Source organism: Aquarana catesbeiana, linkage group LG11, assembly GCF_042186555.1.
Source record: "Aquarana catesbeiana isolate 2022-GZ linkage group LG11, ASM4218655v1, whole genome shotgun sequence".
NCBI classification, from domain to species: domain Eukaryota; kingdom Metazoa; phylum Chordata; class Amphibia; order Anura; family Ranidae; genus Aquarana; species Aquarana catesbeiana.
The window spans coordinates 265,429,061-265,453,669 of NC_133334.1; the positions used below are offsets into that span (position 1 = coordinate 265,429,061).

A 24,609-nucleotide genomic window follows, 5' to 3' on the forward strand; every position below is an offset into this window, starting at 1 on the left:
TGCGCTTATCCTTAAAAATTGTGAATCAAATGACATACAGAAAGAAACATGTGGTACTGTGTAAAAATTAGTACTATGTAAAAGACATCAAATTTATATAAAAATACATGTGTAAAATATATGTGTGTGTGTGTGTGTGTGTGTGTGTATAGAATAAATAACTATGCAGATTCTTCTGTGATAGACGTAGAATAGTTCACTCCACAATCTGTATCACACATTTGTAATAAAAGTGTGTGATTAAAGTGACACTAAAGGTTCTTTTTATTTACCGTATATACTCGAGTATAAGTCGTTCCGAGTATAAGCCGAGGCACCTAATTTACCACAAAAAAATGGGAAAAACTTATTGAACCGAGTATAAGACGAGGGTGAGAAATGCACAGCTACTGTAAGTGGAAAAGAGGGTCAACAATGCCCATTTGCAGCCTCACTGTGCCCATTTGCAGCCATAGGTCCCCCAAACTTCAAACTCGGTAGTTCAGGGTTCCTAGATGCCCCCCTAGCTGCAACCAAAATTTGGGGTCTCTGAACCCAAAGGGTCCCAAAATGACATTGCTGCAGATGGACACAGTTGACCGAATTTGGGGCCCCTTAGTGCTAAGAACCCCAAATTTGGTGTGCAAACCCAGTGGAACTAGCAACATAAAATATCCAAGTACCCCGAGATACAGGGCCCCAAAAATCGGTTCAGAAAATGTCAAGCACTTTTCTGTAGCAGAGAATGACATTTTCCAAACCGAGTTTGCACACCAAATTTGGGGGTTTCTAGCACTAAGTGGCCTTGAGATACGGGGCCCCAAAGTCGGTTCAGAAAATGTCAGCAGAGAATGACATTTTCATAACCGATTTTGGGGCCCCGTATCTCGGGGCCACTTAGTGCTAGGAGCTCCATGTGTGAGTGTTGTCTCGCAAAACCAGCACGATTCAGGCCAAAGCGGTGTGCAGTACCGCTTTTGGCCTGAGGTGGGGAGGGAGCCGAGCAGAGCCGAAAGTCGGCGATCAGTACGTCAGCGCGGAACAAATTATTTTAGTTTCCATTGACTTCAATGGGAGAACTCGCTTTGATATGCGAGTACTTTGGATTGCAAGATTTCTCCTGGAACGGATTATGCTCGTAATCCGAGGTTCCACTGTATTTTGGATGTGGACTGTTCTATACATACACATATATTTTACACATGTATTTTTATATAAATTTGTCGTCTTTTACATAGTACTATTTTTACACAGTACCACATGTTTCTTTCTGTATGTCATTTGATTCACAATTTTTAAGGATAAGCGCACTATTCTTTTTATCACATTCTCTCAATGGTGCCGTCCTCCTGTGTTCACGATGTAGCAGGGCAGCCGCTTGCCAGAGGACCCAGAAGCAAGTGGAGTTCACTGTATTAGAAACAATTCTGTGATTTCCAACTTCTAGAGCACATATGGGCAAAATTTGGGTGGCCAGGCCTTGACGTGTGGCCCTCGCATCCAGTTTTGCAGCCACAACATGGCAGAAATCCATTCCTCCAGCTCTCACCCGCTGCTCCTCTCTGTCACTTGTAAACACAGAGGCCTTCTGTGTTTACAAGAGCCAGATTTGCTCTCAGCGGCTCCCGCAACTAACAGATCCCTGCATGCACTCATGGCAGGGACAGATCTCCAGAATCTGAGAGGGAGAACGATCTTCCTGCAAGGGGAGGCTGAGATGCTTATACAGAGAGAGAAAGATGCGAGAAAGCTTTGGGGGGGGGGGTTGCACTCTGAATAGTGCTCACCTAAAGTCTGCGCTCTGTGCATAGCGCACCCCTTTACTAGGGCTGGGGAAAAAATCGATTTAAATCTTGAGTCGAGTTCAAATCGATTCAAAATTTAAGCAAATCGATTTTTTTTTTCACCGCGCCGGTCCTGAGGCGCTGCGGGTTTTTAGGTGAGGCCGCGGCTTCGGCCTAGTCCGCGAGGCCGGACGCCGCAGACTAGGCCAAAGCCGCGGCCTCACCTAAAAGCTCCTGTCCGCAGCGCCTCAGGACCGGCGCGGTTTCCAAAGAAAAAAAAAACTCGATTTGAATCGTGAATCGAGTTTTTTTTAAGAGAATCGAAGATATTTATTTATTTTTTTTTTTTTAAGAAAATCTCCCAGCCCTACCCTTTACTCTGTATCTAACGCACTCCTGAACCCCGCACTCTGTATGTAGCACACGCCAGATACAACAGGCCCCTTGAGGGCAACCCTGTTGTAGAGGATTCTCACAAGGATTGGTATATGCATGTTTTACATTGTTCCAAGTTAAATCAATGTAACTATGTAAATTCTTAGAATTCTTCTTTAATTGTGCCTAAGAATTATGCAGAAAAATTTACCCTTTTTATCTTGAATTCCTCATGAAAAATAGCAGTGTGCGTTCTGTGCCTAGGCTTTTTCATATGCTTTTATTTTTTATTTTTTTTTGAGGTTGGGGGTTCAGGGTTAGGATTGGGGGTTAATTTATTTATTATTTTATTTTGTTTTTCTTTTAGGTTAAGGGTTAGGGTTAATTTAGATTATTATTTATTTATTTTATTTATTTAATTATTGCGTTTGAGCAGAAAAACACCTGACAAACATTTTTTTTGAGCTTCAAAAAAAGCTCCAAAACTTTTTTGAGCTTCAGGCGCTTTAGTCTCAGCCGTCTTAGAGTGGAGATGTTGACCATCTTTATAAAGAATAATTTATTTTTCTCTGCTGGAGAGCAAACTGTACCTGAAGACCTGCAGGGCAAGAATGCCCTGCTTCGTCCTCATTCGTTATGTGGATGTGCACTTCCTCCGTCCTTCCTGCTGATTCCTAAACATCCCCTCTCCAATCGTATCACCAGTCAAGTGGGGGTAGCTCTGACATGAGGAGATAAAGCATGACCCCTACCAGGATGGCAACCTCCACACAGACACGGTATCGATATTGAACGAGGCGGCAATGGTGAGGCAACCAACTGCAGGGAGTCCACAGCCAATAGTGGTGACTTGTCCTTTGATTCCCCTTTTGGGGCACAGCTTCCATAGTACAGAATGAATATATATATATATATATATATATATATATATATATATATATATATATATATATATATATATATATATATATATATATATATATATATATAAAAAGCGATTTCTTTTTCTGCATATGGTTTGTGATTTATACAGTGCCTTGAAAAAGTGGTTCTACAAATTATTGATTCAGGGGGGCTGAATACAAATTTTATTTTTTTTATATATTTTGAAAACCATTTATCATTTTCCTTCCACTTCACAATTATGTGCCACTTTGTGTTGGTCTATCGCATAAAATACATTTACGTTTTTGGTTGCAACATGACAAAATGTTGAAAATTTCAAGGGGTATGTATACTTTTTTAAGGCACTGTATATACTCAAGTATAAGCCAACCCAAATATAAGCCGAGGCACCTAATTTTACAACAAAAAACTGGGAAAACTTATTGACTCGAGTATAAGCCTAGGGTGAGAAATGTGCAGCTACTGTAAGTGGAAAAGAGGGTCAACAATGCCCATATGCAGCCTCACTGTGCCCATTTGCAGCCATAGGTCCCCCGAACTTCAAACTTGGTAGTTAAGGGTTCCTAGATGCCCCCTAGCTGCAGCCAAAATTTGGGGTCTCTGGACCCAAATGGTCCCGAAATGACATTGCTGCAGATGGACACAGTTGACCTACTTTGGGGCCCCGTATATCGGGGTCACTTGGTGCTAGGAACCCCAAATTTGATGTGCAAACCCAGTGTAACTAGCACCACAACATATCCAAGCTGGGGTTCCTAGCACCAAGTGGCCCCGAGATACGGGGGCCCCAAAGTCGGTTTTGAAAATGTCAAGCACTTTTCTGCATCAGAGAGTGACATTTTCTGAACCGACTTTGGAGCCCCATATCTCGAGGCCACTTGGTGCTAGGAACCCCAGCTTTGGATATGTTGTAGTGCTAGTTCCCCTGGGTTTGCATCCCAAATTTGGGAGATACGAGGCCCCAAATTCGGTTCAGAAAATGTCATTCTCTGCTGCAGAAAAGTGCTTGACTCCAGTATAAGCCGAGGGGGGCATTTTCAGCAGAAAATGTGGTGAAAAACTTGGCTTAGACTCGAGTATATACGGTATGTGCATGTGGGGCAGCCATGTTTCTCATTGAATAGCAGGCTCAGTTCCTGCTTAGAGGTGCATCTCTGGGGTTTCACTTTGCTTCCTCTTTCTCAGTGCAATTCTTCCATTCAGACCTCACTAATGGAAAGCGATTCATTCTCTGTGTGGCTGAGATTGTAGTGAAATGGCAATAGCAGCTAGAATAATAATCTACAAATATTTGCAGTAAAAAAAAATGGATATAGTGAAAAGTAAGTATGTAAAGTATCAAATCGCATAAAGAGGCGAAGGTAAATAATTGCTCAAAATAGGCCGCCGTTAAATACAGCATGGTTTCCCTAAAAAAAAAAAAAAACAAAACAAAACTTTTCTGCTCTATACTTTTTAAATCAAAAATCTCTGAGCCTTTTCTTAAGATTGAGTAAAACAATACCGCAGCTATTTGTTTTAATGGAGCTTAATGAATGAAACCACAAAACGTATTGAGAGTCGCGCCGGTCGTATCAATCCTCATCTGCTTAATTTCCTGTGGGACAGCTCCGAAAATTGCTCCCCTAATCAATGTAAATCACCGTTCGAGCGGCTCAGCTCCGGCGGCTGGCAGGCTGGAATTAGCTGCCGCGTTCTCGCCAACAACTGTCACAGTCCCACTTCCTAATGGTGCTTCATTATTTTGTCACTGTTGGATTGCATTGAATTAACATAAATATGCTGAAAGCAGACAAATGAAGTGTTCATTTGGGGAGGGGGGGGTTGTAAACTGTCTTAAATTAAAGAGGATTTCCATGTTACCTGTACATTTATTCAGCTTCGTCTCGAGGCTTTTGATAATTAAAGCAGAGATGCTGGTTACAAAAAAAAAAAGTCTTTTTGTTTTTTTACCTTTTCTTCCTGCAAGGATGATCAGCAGTCTTTAAAGTGTTACTAAACCCACAACAATAAAATGAGTCTGTATATGCAATAAAGCATGCTTGTTATACTCACTGTGCAACTTAAAGTGTTTGTTAACCCCCCCCCCCAAAAAAAACAGATCCTGTTCCTTTAAAGCATGTTATACAACATGTCATTCAGCCCCCTATATCACCTGTAATACCTGTCAGATCCTGGCTGGCTATGCCCTTCCCCTGTATGCTGACCACGATATATCAGGGCTGCTTAGCCCTGACACTGCTGTCAGCGCACGTGCCTCTGCCCTGCTCTCTGTCTCCTGTGTCCTATCTTCCATCATCTTCCCCCCCCCCCGTCTGACTGACTGTCTGCTCTGTTCAGCGTAAGCCCAAACCCCATCCCCTCCCCCGCTGCTCTCAATGTTACAATTAAAAGCTCCCACCCCCTCTGTATTAGAACAATAAGTTGCCCTCCCTGTGTCTGTGTTTTATATATATATATCTATAATAAATATGCTTAAATGTACTGATAACACAGAGTCTTCCTGCGATCATGTGACTCCTCGGCTCTGTCTCTCCTCTCGCCTCCCCGTCTGACGTCAGCGGCAGTGCTTGGCCCCGCCCACTGGAACTGTCAGCCGGGGAGGGAGGAGGCAACTGATTGCAGGAAGATGCTGTGTTATCAGTATAGATAAGCATATTTATGATATAAACACAGACACAGGGGAACTTTATTATTCTAATAGGGGGGGGGGGGAGCTTTTTATACAAGTGGCTTAACAACCACTTTAAGGGATTTATCCTCTGCATTGTGTGAAAAGGCTGTTTGATCCTGTTTTTCTCTGATCCTCCCCTTTTTCCACCATCCACAATCCATCTCCTGACTGTACAGAGCCTTGGGGCACTTTGCACATGCTCAGTTTCATGTGTATGTTAGAGAGGTTTTGGTTTTTGTTTTGTTTTTTCGTGGGAGCATGCATGTAATCCGCACAGGGCCAATCAGCACTGTCAAGACAGAGAGTCAGGGGTGTTGCAGCCTCATAAGACAGAGGAGAATGCAAGCTCCTCCTACAAGCTTTAACAAGACACTGATAGAAGTCAATAAGACTGCTATATGCTGCTGATGAGTAAAGGTAATTGGCAGTATATTTTTACTAAAACTACTGCATTTCCATGTTCTGTGTACTGTGGGAGGCCAGATTGTCAGAAGCCATGAAATCAGGCCGAGATAGAAGTACAGTTAAATCGCACTTCTTTAATAATGAAAGTCAAAAGAACAAACGAAGTCAAAACATAGCCAAAGTTCAGTAACCGAAATGGATAGTGAGACAAGCCAAACGCCAGGGATCAATGTAGTGGAACAGCAAGCAGGATCTGGAGCCACAAGGGATGTCAGCAAAGCAAATCTTGAACAGGATCGCAGGAGATAATTTCTGTGATGTTGACCAAGGCGAAGGCAGAGATCCTCTGGACTTGGATGGCTTAAGTAGGCAGGACTGATGAGCAGGATAATCATCAACAGGTGAGAGACACTGTGGAGAGATAGGAGCTGGAAATGAGCCGACAGCTGAGCGGCCAGCTCTGAGAAGGAAGGGCTGAGCCCAGCCCTGACACAGATATAGTGAATGCAGGTCCTGGGTTTGGTAACTCTTTAAAGGCAAAGCCTTTTTTTTTTTTTTTTTTTTTTTTTTAGAGTCAGGTGACGTCAGTCCTTGACCCAGTGTTATTGGAACCTTACTTGTGAGTGCCATGTTGGCACTTTTTAAATGCTTTTTATACATTGATAAAATGTGAGTATTTTACCTCAGGCGTGGTTGAGTATTATCTGATTGTTAGAACATACTACGCTACTATATGTAGTATATGTTTTCTTTCTATATGTACAGCGGAGTGTATGGAGATAGAGCCAGCTGAGTTCAGCACATACATCTAGGAGCCATACTTTGTGTATGGGACCAGACGATCGTCATACCTATAGACCAGGGGTCTCAAACTGGCGTCCCTTCAGCTGTTGCGAAACTACAAGTCCCATGAGGCATTGCAAGGCTGACAGTTACAAGCATGACTCCCTCAGTCAGAGGCATGATGGGACTTGTAGTTTCGCAGCAGCTGGAGGGCCGCCAGTTTGAGACCCCTGGTGTAGAAGGATTCTTGTCCTAAAAAGCCAATTTGATCGACTTGCAAGCAAGCGTTTTAGCTGGTGGTGGAGTACATGGTTTATAAAGGTGAAGAGCCCTCAACACTTGCACCTTTTTTATTTTTATTTTTAATTTTTTTAGGCTTTTGGATATAAACTGGACTAAGTGGAAGCTTTTTTTCAGTGAAGCACATCGTTTTTAGGGTGAGGGGCCCTAAACACTGCCAGTTGTTTAAACTTTAGCACATTTTTTTTTAATCTGCCCAACAACAAATTGGCCAAAAAAAGGCATAAAAAATGCAAAAACGCAAATCGCAGCAAAATCACGTGCGCAAAAAATCAAAATGCACAGCAAAAAGCACTGCAGAAACAGATCAAAAACAAACTGCATAGGTGTGTAGCGAGCCTTATGCTGGCCACACGGATCAATTTTCAGACGAGAATATTCATACGAAGAATCTTTGTACATTCGCTGAATGAAAGAATGTTGTTTGAAATTTTCACTTGCTTTTAACGATCTGTTTTAAAACGAATGTAATTTCTGAACGAAAACCACATACACTGTCTGAAAATTCCTTTGACCAAGAAGTTTTCTATTATTTCTAAATTTTCCCGTCACTGTGGTTGAAAACAAACGTTGACTTGACCCCACTAACAATTAGAAAATCAAACGAACGCTCTTAAAATTCATTTTTTTTTTTTTTTTTAAAGAAAACATTGTATTTGTATGGCCAAAATATAATATATTACAGTTCTGTTTGAAAATCTGCAAAACAGTCTAACTTTTTTTTTTTTTCTTTTAAATAAAAAAATTAGACCTCTGAGGCTGATGATACTTATTATTATTCACGATTTTATATAGCGCCAAAAGTTTGCGCAGCGCTTTACAATGTAGAAGGCAGACAACACAATTACAGTACAGTTCAATACAGAAGGGACAGGAGGGCCCGGCTCGTAGAGCTTACATTCTAAAGGGAGGAGGTGGTGGTACAAAAGGTAATAGATGCGGGGAATGATTTGATGGGGGTGGCTCTGGGACAGTTTGTTAGGTGGGTGTGGGATAGGCTTCCCTGAATAAGTGAGTTTTCAGGGATCTCCTAAAGGTGGACAGGTTAGGGGCTGATCGGACATACTGGGGCAGGGAATTCCAGAGGATGGGAGAGGCTCTGGAGAAGTCCTGAAGGCGAGCATGAGAGGAGGTAACAAGGGAGCTAGAGAGCAGGAGGTCCTGGGAGGAGCGGAGGGGACGATTTGGGCGATATCTGCAGATGAGGTTAGTGATGTAGTTGGGGGCGATGTTGTGAATGGCCTTGTAGGTTATGGTTAGCATTTTGAATTTTACCAGATATTTACCAGATTCACCCTTTAATAGTATATACAGAATATCTCTCCTCTAATAGTATATACAGTATATCTCTCCTCTAATAGTATATACAGAATATCTCTCCTCTAATAGTATATACAGTATATCTCTCCTCTAATAGTATATACAGAATATCTCTCCTCTAATAGTATATACAGTATATCTCTCCTCTAATAGTATATACAGTATATCTCTCCTCTAATAGTATATACAGAATATCTCTCCTCTAATAGTATATACAGTATATCTCTTCTGTCTGTTATTCTCAGAGTGGATTAGATATTTTACTCCCTAACCATATAGTTGGTTATTTATATTTACCACTGCATAGAGATATATTTAAGCATAAATTGCCTTTTTTTTTTTTAAACTTTACATATTAACTAAATTATACACCACACTTTTTTTAAGGTTATTAACCGATTAGTCGAAACAATAACCGGCCAACTAATTGGTTATGAAAATAATCGTTATGTCTGCTCAGTTTATGCAGAGCGGACGCAAACTGAGCCCGCTCTGCTCCATGGACTGGCGGGTGTAAACAGACTCTGCTGTCCATTTACACCTGACTGCCCTCCGATCTGATCCTGTTTTTTAATTTTTTTTAAATTTTTTTATTTTAGCTGACCACATCAGATTGGAGGTAGGTGGGTGAAAACAGAGTCTGTCTACACCGGCCGGTCCATAGGGGGTGAAAGGAGGGTCCAATCGGGTCCTCCTGAAAAACGGACAGGCAGACCTGAGCGGACCCTTTGTATGAAAAGGGCCTAATACCGCATACGCACGATCAGAAATTCCGCCAGCAAAAGTCCGATGTGAGCTTTTGGTCAGAAATTTGGACCTTGTGTATGCTCCATCAGACTTTTGCTGGCGGAATTCCAGCCAGCAACAGATTGAGAGCAGGTTCTCTATTTTTCGATCGGAAAAAATTCCTATCCGAAAATGCGATCGTCTGTATGCAATTCGGATGCGCAAAGAATCACGCATGCTCGGAAACAATTTGACGCACGCTCGGAAGCATTGAACTTCATTTTCTCGGCTCGTCGTAGTGTTGTACGTCACACCGCGTTCTTGACGGTCGAAAGTTCAGAGAACTTTTGTGTGACTGTGTATGGAAGGCAAGCTTGAGCGGAATTCTGTCGAAAAAACCATCCAAGTTTTTTTTCTGATGGAATTTCTGATCGTGTGTACGAGGCATTAGGGAGATTTACCCTCCTCATTTGTCTTTGTTTACTGCCATCACCAATAGTGAAAGCAAAAGAAAATGGCTGCATGTACAGTAAATGTCTCCTAAGCGGCGCACGTTTAAGAGATATTTACACTACCTATAGGTGAGACTTTATTATAGGCTTACTTAGAGGTATAAACGTAAAGATGGAAATTTTACTTCCTCTTTAATTGGAGAAAACTGAATAAAATCGGAGAAACTTCTGCTGCTGGCATTTTTGTTTCGGGCCGGATGCGTCCTCCTCACTCCTTCCCTGGTAAGGATGTAAAGCGATGGAGGTCCCGGAATGTTCTATTGAAGGCTCAGGTAGAGCTGGGCGATTTTCTCAGAAAAAAAAAATCTGCGATTTAAAAAAAAAAAACTAGATTCACGATTTGAATCGAGGTTGTTTGTTTTTTGTTTTTTTGGACACCGCGCCGTTCCTGAGGAGCTGCAGGCAGGAGTTTTTAGGCGAGGCCGCGGCTTCGGCCTAGTCCGCAGCATCCGGCCTCGCGGATTTGGCCCGAAGCCGCGGCCTCGCCTAAAAAGCTCCTTCCCACAGCTCCTCAGGACTGGCGCAGTGTCAGAGCCGGTCCTGGTTAAAAAAAAAAAGTCTAAAAAAATCGATTTGCTGAAATTTTGAATCAATTTGACCTCTCAACTCTATTCAAGATTTAAATCGATTTTTTTTTCCCCCAGTCCTAGGCTCAGGCTGCTCCTTTTCATGGTTTTTGTAGCTGAATGCTACACAAGATCTTTCTTCTTGAGCAGTATTTCAATTTGTTCGCTCGCTTCTTCTCTTGCTCATCCCTAGGCAAACCCACTTGCCAACAGTAATTGACCACATTCATCATGAAAGGTCAGAAGCGATCGAGAGCTTTCATCTTGCCTTTTATGGCCTCCGGGTTCAGGTTCACATCTTAAAAGCTTCTGATTCTCCTCCCAGCACTCTGATGTCTAATTGCTGCGATCGGCACAGCGACCCTCATGGACCTCCTGGTTTCTACTGCAGTTTATCCGCTCTTCTAGGGGTGGAATGTCGGGGAGGATAGTCTCCCTTGCTGATCTGTGTGTGTGGTGTAGACATCTTTGTTTCAGAGATGGTAATCTTAGACTGTCAATCAAAGCTCCCTCGGGGAGGGAATGTTTACTGGTGCAGATTACAGCTGACAAAATTCACACTACCTAATTTTCTTCTTATTCAGCAGGGGATAGAAAGATAACACCGCAGGATAAATCTTTTCTGTTTTAGCAGTTTTGTCTTTGGGCTGTAAGAAATGCGTTCATACTTGGCGTTCTAGAAATGTGTTATTAAAGCAGATTCGTGCTTTTGCATATACCGTGCAAAGCCACACATTTGCATTAGGTCTCATGCACACGGGAGGTTTAAGCTTCGTGCACACGGGAGGTTTAAGCTTCGTGCACATGGGAGGTTGCATGAGGTTCCGGTGTTTTTCGTGCAGCTGGAAGGCAGAGGTGCTCCGTCCAGCCCCACTCTCGTCATCCTGTAAAGCTGTGAGTGACTGAAAGCTGCTACGGCTGGGTGGTGCATCAAATGGTACTAATATTTCGGGGAAAAATGCCTGGAATGCAGACTTCTTGTGTTCCGGCCATTCATCACTAATGCCGCGTACACACGAGCGGAATTTCCGTCGGAATAATCTTGGATGGGTTTTTCCGACGGGATTCCGCTCAAGCTTGGCTTGGATATACGCGCGGTCACACAAAAGTTTGCTGAACTTTCAACCGTCAAGAACGCGGGGACGTACAACACTACGACGAGCCAAGGAAATGAAGTTCAATGCTTCCGAGCATGCGTCGAATTGTTTCCGAGTATGCGAACCTGCTCTCAATCTTTTGCTGGCTGGAATTCCACCAGCAAAAGTCCTGATGGAGCATACACACGGACCAAAAGCTCTCATCATACTTTTGCTGGCGGAATTTCCGCTCGTGTGTACAGGGCATTAGGCTACTTTCACACTGAGGCGTTTTGGCGCTAAAAATATCACCTGTAAAGCGCCTCGTCTGTCACTGCAGTGTGAGAGCCCGAGTGCTTTCACACTGAGGCGGTGCGTTAAAAAAAAAAAAAAAGCCCTGCAAGCAGCATCTTTGGGGTGGTTTAGGAGTGGTGTGTACAGCGCTTCTAAAGCGCTCCTGCCCGTTGAGATCAATGGGGCAGCGCCTGCAAAGCAATTCGGCAGCGGCGCTATTAACCCCTTCATCAGCCACTAGTGAGGGTGACAAGCGCTGCTAAAACTACGGTAAAGCGCCGCTAAAAATAGCGGCGTTTTACCGCCAACGCTGCCCCATTGTGAAAGTGCCCAAAATGTTAGTACCACTTGGTGCACCATCAAGCTGCAGCATCTTTAAAGTATAACTAAAGGCAAAACTTTTTTTTTCTTCTTTTTAGTTTTGCTTAGGCCCCTTTCACACTGGGGCGGGGGCGTTGTCGGCAGTAAAGCGCCGCTATTGTAAGCGACGCTTTACTGTCTGTATTCGGCCGCTAGCGGGGTGGTTTTACCCCCTGCTAGCGGCCGAGAAAGGGTTAAAACCACCGCAAAGCGCCTCTGCAGAGACGCTTTGCCGGCGGTATAGCTGCGCCATCCCATTGATTTCAATGGGCAGGAGCGGTAAAGGAGCGGTATACACTCCGCTCCTTCACCGCTCCGAAGATGCTGCTAGCAGGACTTTTTTTCCCGTCATGCTAGCGCACCGCTCCAGCGTGAAAGCCCTCGGGGCTTTCACACTGGAATTAAAGCAGCGGCACTCTCGGGTCGGTTTGCAGGCGCTATTATTAGCGCAATAGCGCCTGCAAACCGCCCCAGTGTGAAAGGACCCTTAGTGTGGAGAGGGATTGGAACACCTGTCAGATTTTATTGCTGTCTTTGCCCCCATTAGGGATATTCCGCCTCTCTGTTTGTCCTGTTTACCATTATCAAAGCGAAAGTAAAAGAAAATCCCAAGTTTTGGGTTGTCCCCAGAAAAGTAATAAAGGGGAAACCTTTCGAGAGGGACACTAGTTCTGGTGACCTGGGGGGTCCTCAAAAGATCCCCTTAAAGCGGTGTTCCACCCACTGCTGCAAAAATTAAAAGCCAGCAGCTGTACATACTGCAGCTGCTGGCTTTTAATATCGGACACTTGCCTGTCCTGGAGTCCAGCGATGTTGGCACCATAGCTGATGTTTCCATCAGCTGTTGGGTGCATGCCACCGCCATTGCGGGTAAGGAAACCTGGCAGTGTAGCTTTGTAGCTTTATGGCGATGACGTAATGAGCCGCGGCCCTGACTCCTGGACGTGGGTACAGAATACCTGTCAAGGATGGATATCCACCCCCCCCCCCCCCCCCGAAAGGTACCAAATGTGGTACCTGAGGGGGGAAGAGACAAATCGGCTGACGTTCCGCTTTTGGGTGGAACTCCGCTTTAACTTCCAGGAGGTTTACTCCCCTTCATGATCAGGCCGTTTTTTGAGATACAGCACTGCATTAATTTAACTGACAATTGCGCGGTAGTGCGATGTTGTACCCAAATAAAATTGATGTCCTTTTTTCCCCATAAATAGAGCTTTCTTTTGGTGGTATTTAATCACCTCTGCGGTTTTTATTTTTTGCGCTATATTCAAAAAGACTGACAGTTTTGAAAAAAAAAAAACAATTTTTTTACTTTTTGCTATAATAAATATCCCCAAAAATGTTTTTAAAAAAACTAATTTCTTCATCAGTTTAGGCCGATATATATTCTTTTACATATTTTTGGTAAAAGAAATCGCAATAAGCGTATATTTATTGGCTTGCGCAAAAGTTATAGCGTCTACAAACCTATGGGAAAGATTTATGGCATTTTAATGGCATTTTTATTATTTTTTTTTTTTTACTAGTAATGGCGGTGATCTGCGATTTTTAGCGGTATTGCGGCGGACAGATCGGACACTTTTGACGCATTTTTGGGACCAATGACATTTATACAGCGATCAGTGCTATAAAAATGCACTGATTACCGTGTAAATGACACTGGCAGGGAAGGGGTCAACACTAGGGGGCGATCAAAGGGTTAAATGTGTTCCCTCGTACACACGATCGGACTTTCCGCCAACAAAACTGTGGAATTTTGTCCTTTGGCTCAAACTTGTCTTGCATACACACGGTCACGCAAATGTTGGCCAACAATTCTGAACGTAGTGACGTACTTTGTTGTTTTTCAGCCCTTTAGCGCCACCCTTTGGGCTCCTTCTGCTAATTTAGTGTTAGTAGAAGTTTGGTGAGTGTTGATTCATGCTTTTCTTTTCGCGCTTTTCAGTTCGTTTCTGAACGGCCATTCGTCAACCAGACATGCTGCGGAATCGGAGGAGATAACGTGTTATTTATTATTGGCCTTGGAGTTATTGCTTTTGAATTTTTTTTTTTTTTTTTTTAATGGTTGAATAATAATGATTTGATTTGTTATATTTTCTATATTTTTGGATGCATAGAATGCACTTTTTGGTTAAGTTCTATTGGCAGATATCATGTCTAATTTTATTTTATTTTTTTAATGCACAATAAAAAAAATTGTGGAGAATAATACTTGGCTATGTGTTTTACTTCAAATGACAGTTTGGGAGTCGGCAGTTACATTTTAAAAAATACAATGTAAAATTGACAAGGGACACCAACATAGTTGTATCTTTGATCTTAAAAATGATGGGATAATGGTGTTGTGGTAACTTGCACAAAAAAAAAAAAAAGAAGCATAATAATATTATTCTTGATATCACTAGGAAAAAAAAAGCCTTTGAAAATTTGTTTGCAATAACTCCATCAGTATCACCAGCAAAGCAGCTTCATTATTATCCCATTAAAGAAGAAGAGAATTGTGCGCTGCATTTCGAGATTTCATAATTTGCCGCGTCACGAATGTTAATTCTCCATTACAAATGCTAGTTTACAAGACCGACCGCTTCTGCTTCCGAGCATGCGTGTTTGTACTTTGGGCTTTTGTCCGACAGACTTGTGTACACACGATCGGAAAATCTGACAACAGACATTTGTTGGCGGAAAATTTGAAAACGTGCTAGCCAACATTTGTTGGTGGAAAGTCCGACAACAGTTGTCCGATGGAGCGTACACATGGTCGGATTGTCCGCCAACAGCCTGTCATCCAACATTTCCCATCGGAAATTCCGATTGTGTTTACGAGGCTTTACTGTATGGGGATAGGGCTGAGTAGGAGAGGAGACATTTTGCTGTTCCTCTCATAGTAGGAACAAACAACATGCCTCCTCTCCTCTGACAGCACAGGGATTTGTGTGTTTACGACTTAAACACAAAAACAGGCCAACATCCATCCTATTGTTCATACCCAACGGCATCCTGGTATTTAACTTGTGTATCCACCACACCTCTCGGAGCAGGGTGCGATGTCCTCCCCTCTTGTAGATTGGTTTGATTTGTTGAAGACCGAGGAAATAAAAGTTGTCAAGATTACCTCCATACACGGTCTTAAAATGTTTTGATACATTTGAAATGTTTTTGGCATTTTGGATTGGCAGTGTCATCGTAATGTTCTGAAACCCCCGATTCGTGAATGACGAATGGTACACCCCACATACTGTATCTGACAGAAGACACAGAAAGACTAATGCCGCGTACACACGATCGGACATTCCGACCAGCAAAATCCTGGATTTATTTCCGACGGATGTTGGCTCAAACTTGTCTTGCATACACACAGTTGCACAAATGTTGTCGGAAATTCCGAGCGTCAAGAACGTGGTGACGTACGACGAGCCAAGAAAAATGGAAATTCAGTAGCCAGTGCGGCTCTTCTGCTTGATTACGGGCATGTGTGGAATTTTGTGCGTTGGAATTGTGTACACACGATCGTAATTTCCGACAACGAATTTTGTTGTCGGAAAATTTGAGAACCGGCTCTCAGATTTTTGTTTGTCGGAAATTCTGACAACAAATGTCCGATGGAGCCTACACACGGTCGGAATTTCCGACAACAAGCTCCCATCGAAGATTTGTTGTCGGAAATTCCGACCGTGTACGCAGCATAAGACTGTCACCTCTTTTTCTACAGGCAAAACATACACTCTTAAACATTTTATTAACTGTAGTTCCAAATCGGTGATCTGTGTAATTGAATTTAGTGCCTGTCAGATACTGTATGTGGGGTGTACCAATCGTCATTCACGAATCGGGGTTTCAGAACATTACAATGACACTGCCAATCCAAATGCTAAAAACATTTCAAATGTATCAAAACCTTTTAAGACCGTGCATGGAGGTAATCTTGACACCTTTTGTTTGATTTGTTCTAGACCAAAGATATAAATCTACAAGAGGGGGAGACACCCATCGCACCCTTCTCCAGCGAGAGGTGTGGTGGATACACAAGTTAAATACCAGGGTGCCTTTGCGTATGAACAATAGAATGGATGTTGGCCTGTTATTTAAATTAAGTCTTTGAAATATATTAATTATTTTGTATTGCAATTTTTCCACTGCTGCACCAGTGGGACTTTAATGGTTAACATCTTGTGCTTCCTGTTAAAACTCCACCCCTCCCGTCACATGTGATGGTTTGACCCAGGTTTTGATCATCTCCATCTGTAACCACTTAATGAGATGATTTTCTAATAAAGCTATTACTGCCCCTCTCATTTCAAGAGGGTTGTTTCTCTATATCTGTTTTTTATGTCGTTTTTTTTTTTTATGCTTTTGATGAAGGCTTAGGCCGAAACGCGTCAGTATTTTGGATGATTTTATTGCTTTAATGCTACAATAAAAATTTTCTTTGGAGAAGCTGTTGAGTTGCCGGTTTGTACTTGTTATGGATTTTTATCCACCCTGCTCCACTCTAAAGGCAAAACTTCTTTCTTCTTTCTTTCTTTCTTTCTTTCTTTCTTCTTCTGTCTTCTTCTTTCTTCTTCTTCTTTCTTCTTCTTCTTCTTTCTTCTTCTTCTTTTTTCTTCTTCTTTCTTCTTTCTTCTTTTTTCTTCTTCTTTCTTCTTTCTTCTTTTTTCTTCTTTCTTCTTGGATATCTCCTAAACCAATCCCTTTATTTTCATGTGCCCACGTCATCGGCACATGCGCACTGAAACAATGGCAGGGAAGTGCCGTTGTTTCAGTTAGACTGTGCCGTTGCCGGCGGCTCCCCCGTGCGCACAGGAATGATGTCATCGTGGCTCCGGCCAATCACAGCGCCAGAGCCCACGATACCCGGAAGTAACTCCGGGAACGATGTCGCCGGCGGAAACGGTGAACGAGGACCACTGCGGGGGCTTCCATCTAAGGTAAGTAATACATAATGAGCTAGTATGCTAGGCATACTAGCTCATTATGCCTTTTTGTCTTGCAGGTTTTTTTTTTTATTTTGTTCTTTTTTTATCTTGGGTTTACAATCACTTCAAGTGCAATAATCCTTTAGGTTTTAAAGCCGGGTACACACAGGCCGAATATCGGCTTGCGATTTTTGTCTGTGCATTTCCTTTCTGTGGGGTACTTTTGCATATTACATGCGGGGTGGATGTACAGTAACTACAGCTGTGAAACCTTTTTGCTAGTTTCCATGGGAACTGCATGTTGTGTATAAATGTATGTGGACCTGAAAATTGCTGGCATAAAAGGTTCGTTTCTGGGGTGCATTGGTCATGCATTTTCTTATTGAAGCTAATCCTACGCGTTTTGTAGCCCTATTAGTATTGATACAATCATTTGTTTTGTTCCGCAGGACAAGAACAAACTGATGGATGCTCTGAAACACGCCTCAAACATGCTGGGAGAACTCCGGACCTCCATGTTGTCCCCGAAGAGTTACTACGAGCTTTGTATCCTTCTCGGTGTCCATGCGGTGTGTCACGCGGGATTGGCGGATGGCAACGCAATGCCGGAATCTGTCACGGATTGGCCAGATAAAGGCAGCCATTCCCGGAACACTAAGTCAGAGTTGTGAAAGCGGTTGTCCAGTCAATTGTTAAAAAAATAAAGACAAAAGTCAGCGGCTACAAAAACAGAAGCTTATGACTTTTAATAATAGGATACTTACCTGCCCCAGGATCCAGTGAAGTCCTCACCCAGCTGGTTTCTTCACCAGGCTTCGGTATCTGGTGCCATCATACTAACTGTGGGCAGCCGGCTGTGACTGCTTGTGGCTTCACAGCAGGCTGCTCACTGCGCATGCACGAGTCACCCTATTTGATTGGACCCACAGCCTTCTGGAACCCATGACATGTCTCGGGAAGGAGGGGGGCTGAATTTATGCCGCGGCAATCTGACCGGAAGTGGTGGCGTGGGTAGCTGTCAAACTGGTTTTGACCAAAACGAGTTTTGCGATTTTTATTTATTTATTTTTTGGCTTAGAATTAAGATCGCGAGTCTCGTGGTGTAACCAGCGGGCAGTCAGCTGAGCGGCGAACTGCGCTCTGAAGTAAGCTATTATACAGCATATTTTTATAAATGACAACCACTGAGGCGCTTGCTGATCTATATCAGAGGGGACTGTAGGGAAAAAAATGTTTACATTAACACTTTTTAAGTGGTTAAACTTTCCTCATTTACAGACCGAAGTTCATCCCTTTTGATCTAAAGAACAAAACGTTACAATGTTTATAGTTAGTTCAGGGCTGAGGAATGTTGTGATACTTGGCAGACTGCCTGTTTTTTTTTTTTTGTTTGTTTTTGACAGCTGAGCAGAGAACTCGGCATAGAATCAGGAAAATGCTTTGTTAAGATCGCGAGGGGGGGAAATAAAAATCGCAATCTCGTTTTTTAACGATTAATCTTGCAGCTCTAATCTCTACTAGCGTCATGTAACCTATTCCATAGTTTCGTATTGTCTTCTGCAGACTATCCCCAGCCAACAAAAATGTAGCCTGTCCACACTCTCTGACCCTCGTTTGCTCTATTAGGTCTGAAGTTTCTGACAGTCCTCTGAGGCATTACATATACATTTATGTGAGGCCCTTTGATGTGAAGGGCTGCATTTGAGCCCCGCTTTAGCTCATAAGTCGACAACCACTGATCTAGCCCCTCTCCTCCCCAGCCTCCCTAGCCCGCCTCTTTTTTATTCATTGGATTTCAATTCTTCCAATCATGGAGGCTCAGCATCGCGTGTGGGTGTTACCAAGGCCTGACTCTGAATGCCCACTTCTTCCAGACTGACCCCCGTTAAGACCTTTTTGATATTTTTATAGCTCCTCCCAAGAGCCAGACAATGCTTTTTCCATCTAAAATGGGTCAGATAAGGTGTGTGCCTCCAAAAAAGCCATAGTATTACATATGTGGGGGGTACCATCATCCTCAAGCTAGTAATGATTAAAAGGAGCCTGGGGCTGCCATTATCGTGCCCCCAGCAAACAAAAAGGTAAATGGACTATCTCGGTACCCAGGAAGTCACAATTTATTTTTTATAAAAAATATAACATTTTATTTATACAAATTCATTAAAAAAGCAAGATAGAGATAGAGATAGAGATAGATATAGATATATATATATAGATATATATATATCTATATATATATCTATATATATATACACATATATTACAGCAATGCATTTGTTCTGATTGGTTCTTGCTTGTGATTTAGCGTCCCCAATGCATATTGAGGGCACAGGATATAATTAATCTTGATGTGTGGGCCTCTACATGTTTCGCGGTAGGGAGTGCTTCTTCAGGAGTTGAAAGAGAAGAATGGTTGTTTTTTTATTTTTAAAGAATCATACTTACCTAGGTGGATGCAGCATCGGTCCAATGCTGCGTCTGCCTCCCCCCACCCCCACCCCCCCCACCCCACCCCCCCGCGCGTCTCTGCACTGAGAACCGAGCAATCGAATATCGCAGAGGGTCTGGTTCTTTGGACTCCCCTAGCAGAGAGCTGCTGACTGCCAGCAGCTCTCCTCTCCCCCCGCGCTCACTGGACCGCTGAGCTGTGGAGGGGTAGGGAGCGGCCATCTCAGCCTCTCAGCGGCTTGCTGAGATGGGCATCATTCCTGACACCTGGTGGATCCAGACTTAGTCGTGATGAAGCTGTGCCTGGACTGATTCCTGTGACGTCAGCAGAGAGCGGAAGGCTGAAAACGGGTCACAGGAGTGCAAAACGAATTGCGCTCCTGTGACCCATAGGAGAAGCCCAGCCAAACGAGCTCAGGCTGTACTTCTCCTTTTAATTACTATCATCTAAAAAAACAATGAATCCTGGTAACAATCTTATGTAGAGTTGAACATTTAGTAAAGAATATTGCTCCTGCCCAATCACAGAAGCCTTTGTATTATATGAACATTCACAAAATACAAAGGCTTCTTTGAATAGGCAGCAGAAGAAAAAAGGGCGGGCATGGCTGCTCTGTGGTCTTCTCTCACAGCCACAAATGCCAGTGTGTGCTCGGTAGAGCCATAAACCTGTCATCTATAAATAATAGATAAGCCCAGGAGATGTCATGCACCTCATTGGGCATAACTCATAGCGTGCCTTCATTATTTTTTATTTTTTTTTAAAAAGTGGCTGAATTCCTGGCATTCAGCTTTAACATTTAATGTATCCATTATGCATGCCCGCTGTCATTCAAAAATGTTTGGCTCTATTGATAAAATAAATCTGAAATGCGAAGAGGTGGAAGCATCCCCCGATAGGAGCCACAGCACAGAACTGCTCTTGATCTTGATTTGGTTGAGCCGTCTCCTCCTCTGCAGTCAGCATTTGATGCAGATCGTTTGAAGATCAGTCAATTGCGGGATGCTGCTGACGTCTTTGATTGTTTTGAGAGGTTCTGTAGCACAAAACTCGCACACTGATTGCTTCCTGGGCATTTTTGCGCTAAGAACACGGCGATCATTCCTATTTTGACTTCCCAAGTTCAAGAGAAAAATCAATCAGCTTGTTCTGCAGTAGTTATTAGCTGGCTGGTAAGTTTTAATCCGTGTGTTGTGTTCCCAGAACATTGGAATTGAATGCAGCGGGTTTGCTGTCAGTTGCTTTTAAACTGAGTCTTTTTTATCCAGAAAAGAGAATCTGGTACATCCAAAAGACCCAAAACCCAAACACAATCTGCCTAGCTTCCAGCTTAAAGTGGGTGTAAACCCTTCCATATCCCCAGTAAAGTGACTGGCCTCAGGTGATACAGAGATGAAACAAATCCTCCTACATACATTGTGCCTGTTTATCTGCAGTCTTTCTCTACATCCCTTCAAAGTCCAGAATTTATACAGCTTGTCTGAGCAGTCAGAAAAAAAGGGGGGCGGAGAGCTGAAGTTGCACTCCTCAGAGCTCAGGGAGGAGAGCTCTGAGAGCTGATTGGAGGGAAGGGAAAAGCCCCTCTCCACACAGCTCACGGGAACAGAGCTGGGGCTGTCAATCGCAGGCTGTGAACTTCCTCCCCTGTCACCATTTTTCTCTTGGTGTCAGGAACACTTGTCTGAAGTGATTGATTCTGATAGCAGAGGAACGAAGCGGCAGACAGAAATGACACTTAGTGCTCTGGATTATTATTATACAGGATTTATATAGCGCTGACAGTTTACGCAGCGCTTTACAACATAAGGGCAGACAGTACAATTGCAATACAGTTTAAGATCTTAAAGCAGACATCACATATGTGGCCTCACTGGAGTGAACTTTTTTTGCCCTGGGGCCGCATTAATGTGTATCTTTGTGCTGGGAGCGCTCCATACTCCCAGCACAGAGACTGGGGACTCGCAGAGAGCACCGGATCCCGTACTAACGATCGGTACCCGAACTCCCAATTCTGGCTCACCTGATCGCTGTGGCAGCCTCTGATTGGTTACCACAGTGACCAGTCACACTGAAGCCCAGCCCTGTGTTTCGCTCTGTGAATGGAGAGGAAAGATACATTGTATTTTTTTTTTTTTTTTTTTTTTTTATTTTCTCTCCTTGCAGAGAGAAAAAAAAAATTGTCTGTAAAATAATTAAAATCATGAAGAAAAAATACCCAGACCAGGGATTGATCTAGGTCACTGCCAGGGTTAGTGTCCCAGTCAAGTAAGGGCCAGAGGTCAGGGTCAGTGTATTTTGGACAGGATTTTTTTTTTTTTTTAATTCGTATCAGTTTTGGGTAGGACAAAAAAAAAAAGAAGCAAAATGTGCACTATTGTTTTTTGGCTTTAATACGAGTACAAATAACATACACGTGGCGTCACTGCGATCATCAGGAGCAGGAAAATGTATTTGTTCTTTGGTGGAAGGTTATGGTGGTAACAAGAAATATATACAGCTAAATTAAAAAAAAAAAAAAATTTTTTTAATTTTTGTATTTTTTACTATTTTGGGCCAGTTTTCCTTTAGATAATATTAAAAAAAAAAAATTGGATATAGATTAAAGAATTAGAGATATGTTACCATTTACCACCAAATGAAAGCCCAAACCTGCGGTATATTCCACCTGGATGCACAAAGTAGTTGTGGTGATATGTACGGTTTTACTAACTCATGTCAAAGTTCCAAAACTGTGCTTAGGCATTAAAGGGGTAGCGGATTTTTACTTACAGGTAAGCCTATAAGGCCTGTAATAAGGCTTACCTGTAGGTAAAATGAATATCTCCTAAACGTGCCCCATTTAGGAGAGATTCACCCTGCATGTATCTAGTGACGTCACTGGCGTGTGTGCTCTGAAGGTCTGGCATGCCTTGCTGGAACTTCAGAGCTTCGTTCCGGAACTGAGGGCTCCTGTGCGCTAACGTTGGAGTGCCGTCGTCGCAGCTCCGGCCAATCACCTAGGCGAACGGTGCGATCCCGGAAGAAAAGCCGGTGGAACATGTCGGCCTTCTCAGTGGTGACAGTACAGCACTGGAGGGCTTACTTTAGAGATGAGCATTTCATAATGTGCTAGTATGGGATGAATACTAGCACATTATGCCATTGCCTTGCAGGTGTTTTTATTTTTTTTATTTGTTTTTTTTTACAACTGCTTTAAGATTTGTTTTACTCTTAGGCGTGAGGGAGTTAATACAGGAGGAATCAGAGAGCCCTGCTCGTTAGAGCTTACAATCTAAAGCCTCGTACACACGATCGGATTTTTGGACGGGAATTGTGTGATGACAGACTGTTTGCCTAAAATCCGACCGTTGGTACGCTCCATCAGACAATTGTTGTCCAACTTTCCTCCAACAAATGTTGGATGGCAGGCTAGTAAATTTTCGGCGGACAACGGTCTGTTGTCAGATTTTCCTATCGGCTGTCACGCAAAAGTCCAGAGTACAAACACGCATGTTCGGAATCAGTGTTCACCAAACACGACATTAGCAGAAGGTGCCCAAAGGGTGGCGCTCAAGAGCTGAAATTCCACGTAGTACGTCACTATGTTCGTGTTTGTTGGCCGACAATTGTGTACCGTTTTGTATGCAAGACAAGTTCCCGGCACGCGCCCTTCGGACAAAAGTCTGACGCCCGGTTGGCCAAAAAAATGCGATCGTGTGTACGAGGCTTTAGAGGAAGGGTCAAAAGAGACTAGAGGTAATAACTGTGGGGGGTGGGCTGAAGGAGAAAATTAAATATACAGTTGTTAGGTGGGGGCCAGGATAGGCCTCTCTGAAGAGATGAGTTTTCAGTGTTCCTCTGAAAGTGGACAGAGTAGGATAAAGTCGGACAGATTTGGGGTAGGGCATTCCAGAGGGTGGGAGAGGCTCTGGAGAAGTCCTGGAGGTGACCACGGAAGGAGATGACAAGGGAACTGGAGAGCAGGGAGGTCTTTGGAGGAACAAAGAGAAGGATTGAGACGAGGGCATACTATAGAGCAGGGATATGCAATTAGCGGACCTCCAGCTGTTGCAGAACTACAAGTCCATGAGACATAGCAAGACTCTGACAGCCACAAGCATGACACCCAGAGGCATGATGGGACTCGTAGTTTTGCAACAGCTGGAGGTCCACTAATTGCATATCCCTGCTATAGAGCGTTGATGGCAAACCTTGGCACCCCAGATGTTTTGGAACTACATTTCCCATGATGCTCAACTACACTGCAGAGTGCATGAGCATCATGGGAAACATAGTTCCAAAACATCTGGGGGTGCCAAGGTTCTCCATCACTGCTGTAGAGGGATATGCTTTGTTCATATTTCATGTCTGAGGTTTACAAACATTTTATAGGAAACCTTTTATTGAGACAAAAGATATGGACTGCTATTGTTGTCTTCTCCTTCAATTGCAAGTCACTTGGCTGTGATTTTTGCTTTGGCAACATCAGTACATTCTAAGGCGCTGATGTTGGACCTCCAGTCGGCTAGTATTTTCAGAAGGTCGGCCATGGCAGGAATCATTTTCATCCAGCTCAGTCTTTGCAAACTAAGGGGGAGGTGGTTCTAGAGTCGGGGAACCCATCGGACTACAATTTAGGGGCCATTTAGAAAATTACTGGCTATCGGAGGACTTTTTCCAGAAGTTCTGCCAACTGTTTAAGATGTTTGCCAAAGCGAATGCCTGTGCCATTTAGGCAACGGTCTCTGTCACTTAATGCCGTGTACATACGGGCGGACTTTTCGGCATCAAAGGTCCGATGGACTTCTGACGGACTTTCGAACGAACGGACTTGCCTACACACGATCGCACCAAAGTTCGACGGATTCGTACGTGATGACGTACACCCGACTAAATTAAGGCAGTTGATAGCCAGTAGCCAATAGCTGCCCTAGCGTCAGTTTTCGTCCGTCCGGACTAGGATACAGACGAGCGGATATTTCGACCGGACTCGAGTCCGTCAGAAAGATTTGAAACATGTTCCAAATCTAAAGTCCGTCTGATTTTCGACTGAAAAAGTCCGCTGCAGGTCCGATGAAGCCCACACGTGGTCGGATTGTCCGACAGATTCGTCCGGTCGAAAAGTCCGCCCGTGTGTACAGGGCATTAGTCCGTTTTTAAAAGCAAAAAAATGTCATGTTGGACCGTGTTTGTGTATTTTAATTCTCC

At 43.3% G+C, this 24,609-nt stretch overlaps 1 protein-coding gene across 1 annotated transcript in view; it reads left to right on the forward strand.

Moving 5' to 3' along the window:
* VPS35 (VPS35 retromer complex component) overlaps window positions 1–24,609 on the forward strand; it is a gene marked incomplete in the record, with an annotated part of 107,825 nt that overhangs the window by 13,921 nt on the left and 69,295 nt on the right. The window contains 1 exon segment of the mRNA XM_073605809.1: window positions 17,423–17,519. Coding sequence (XP_073461910.1) covers window positions 17,423–17,519 — 97 coding nt within the window.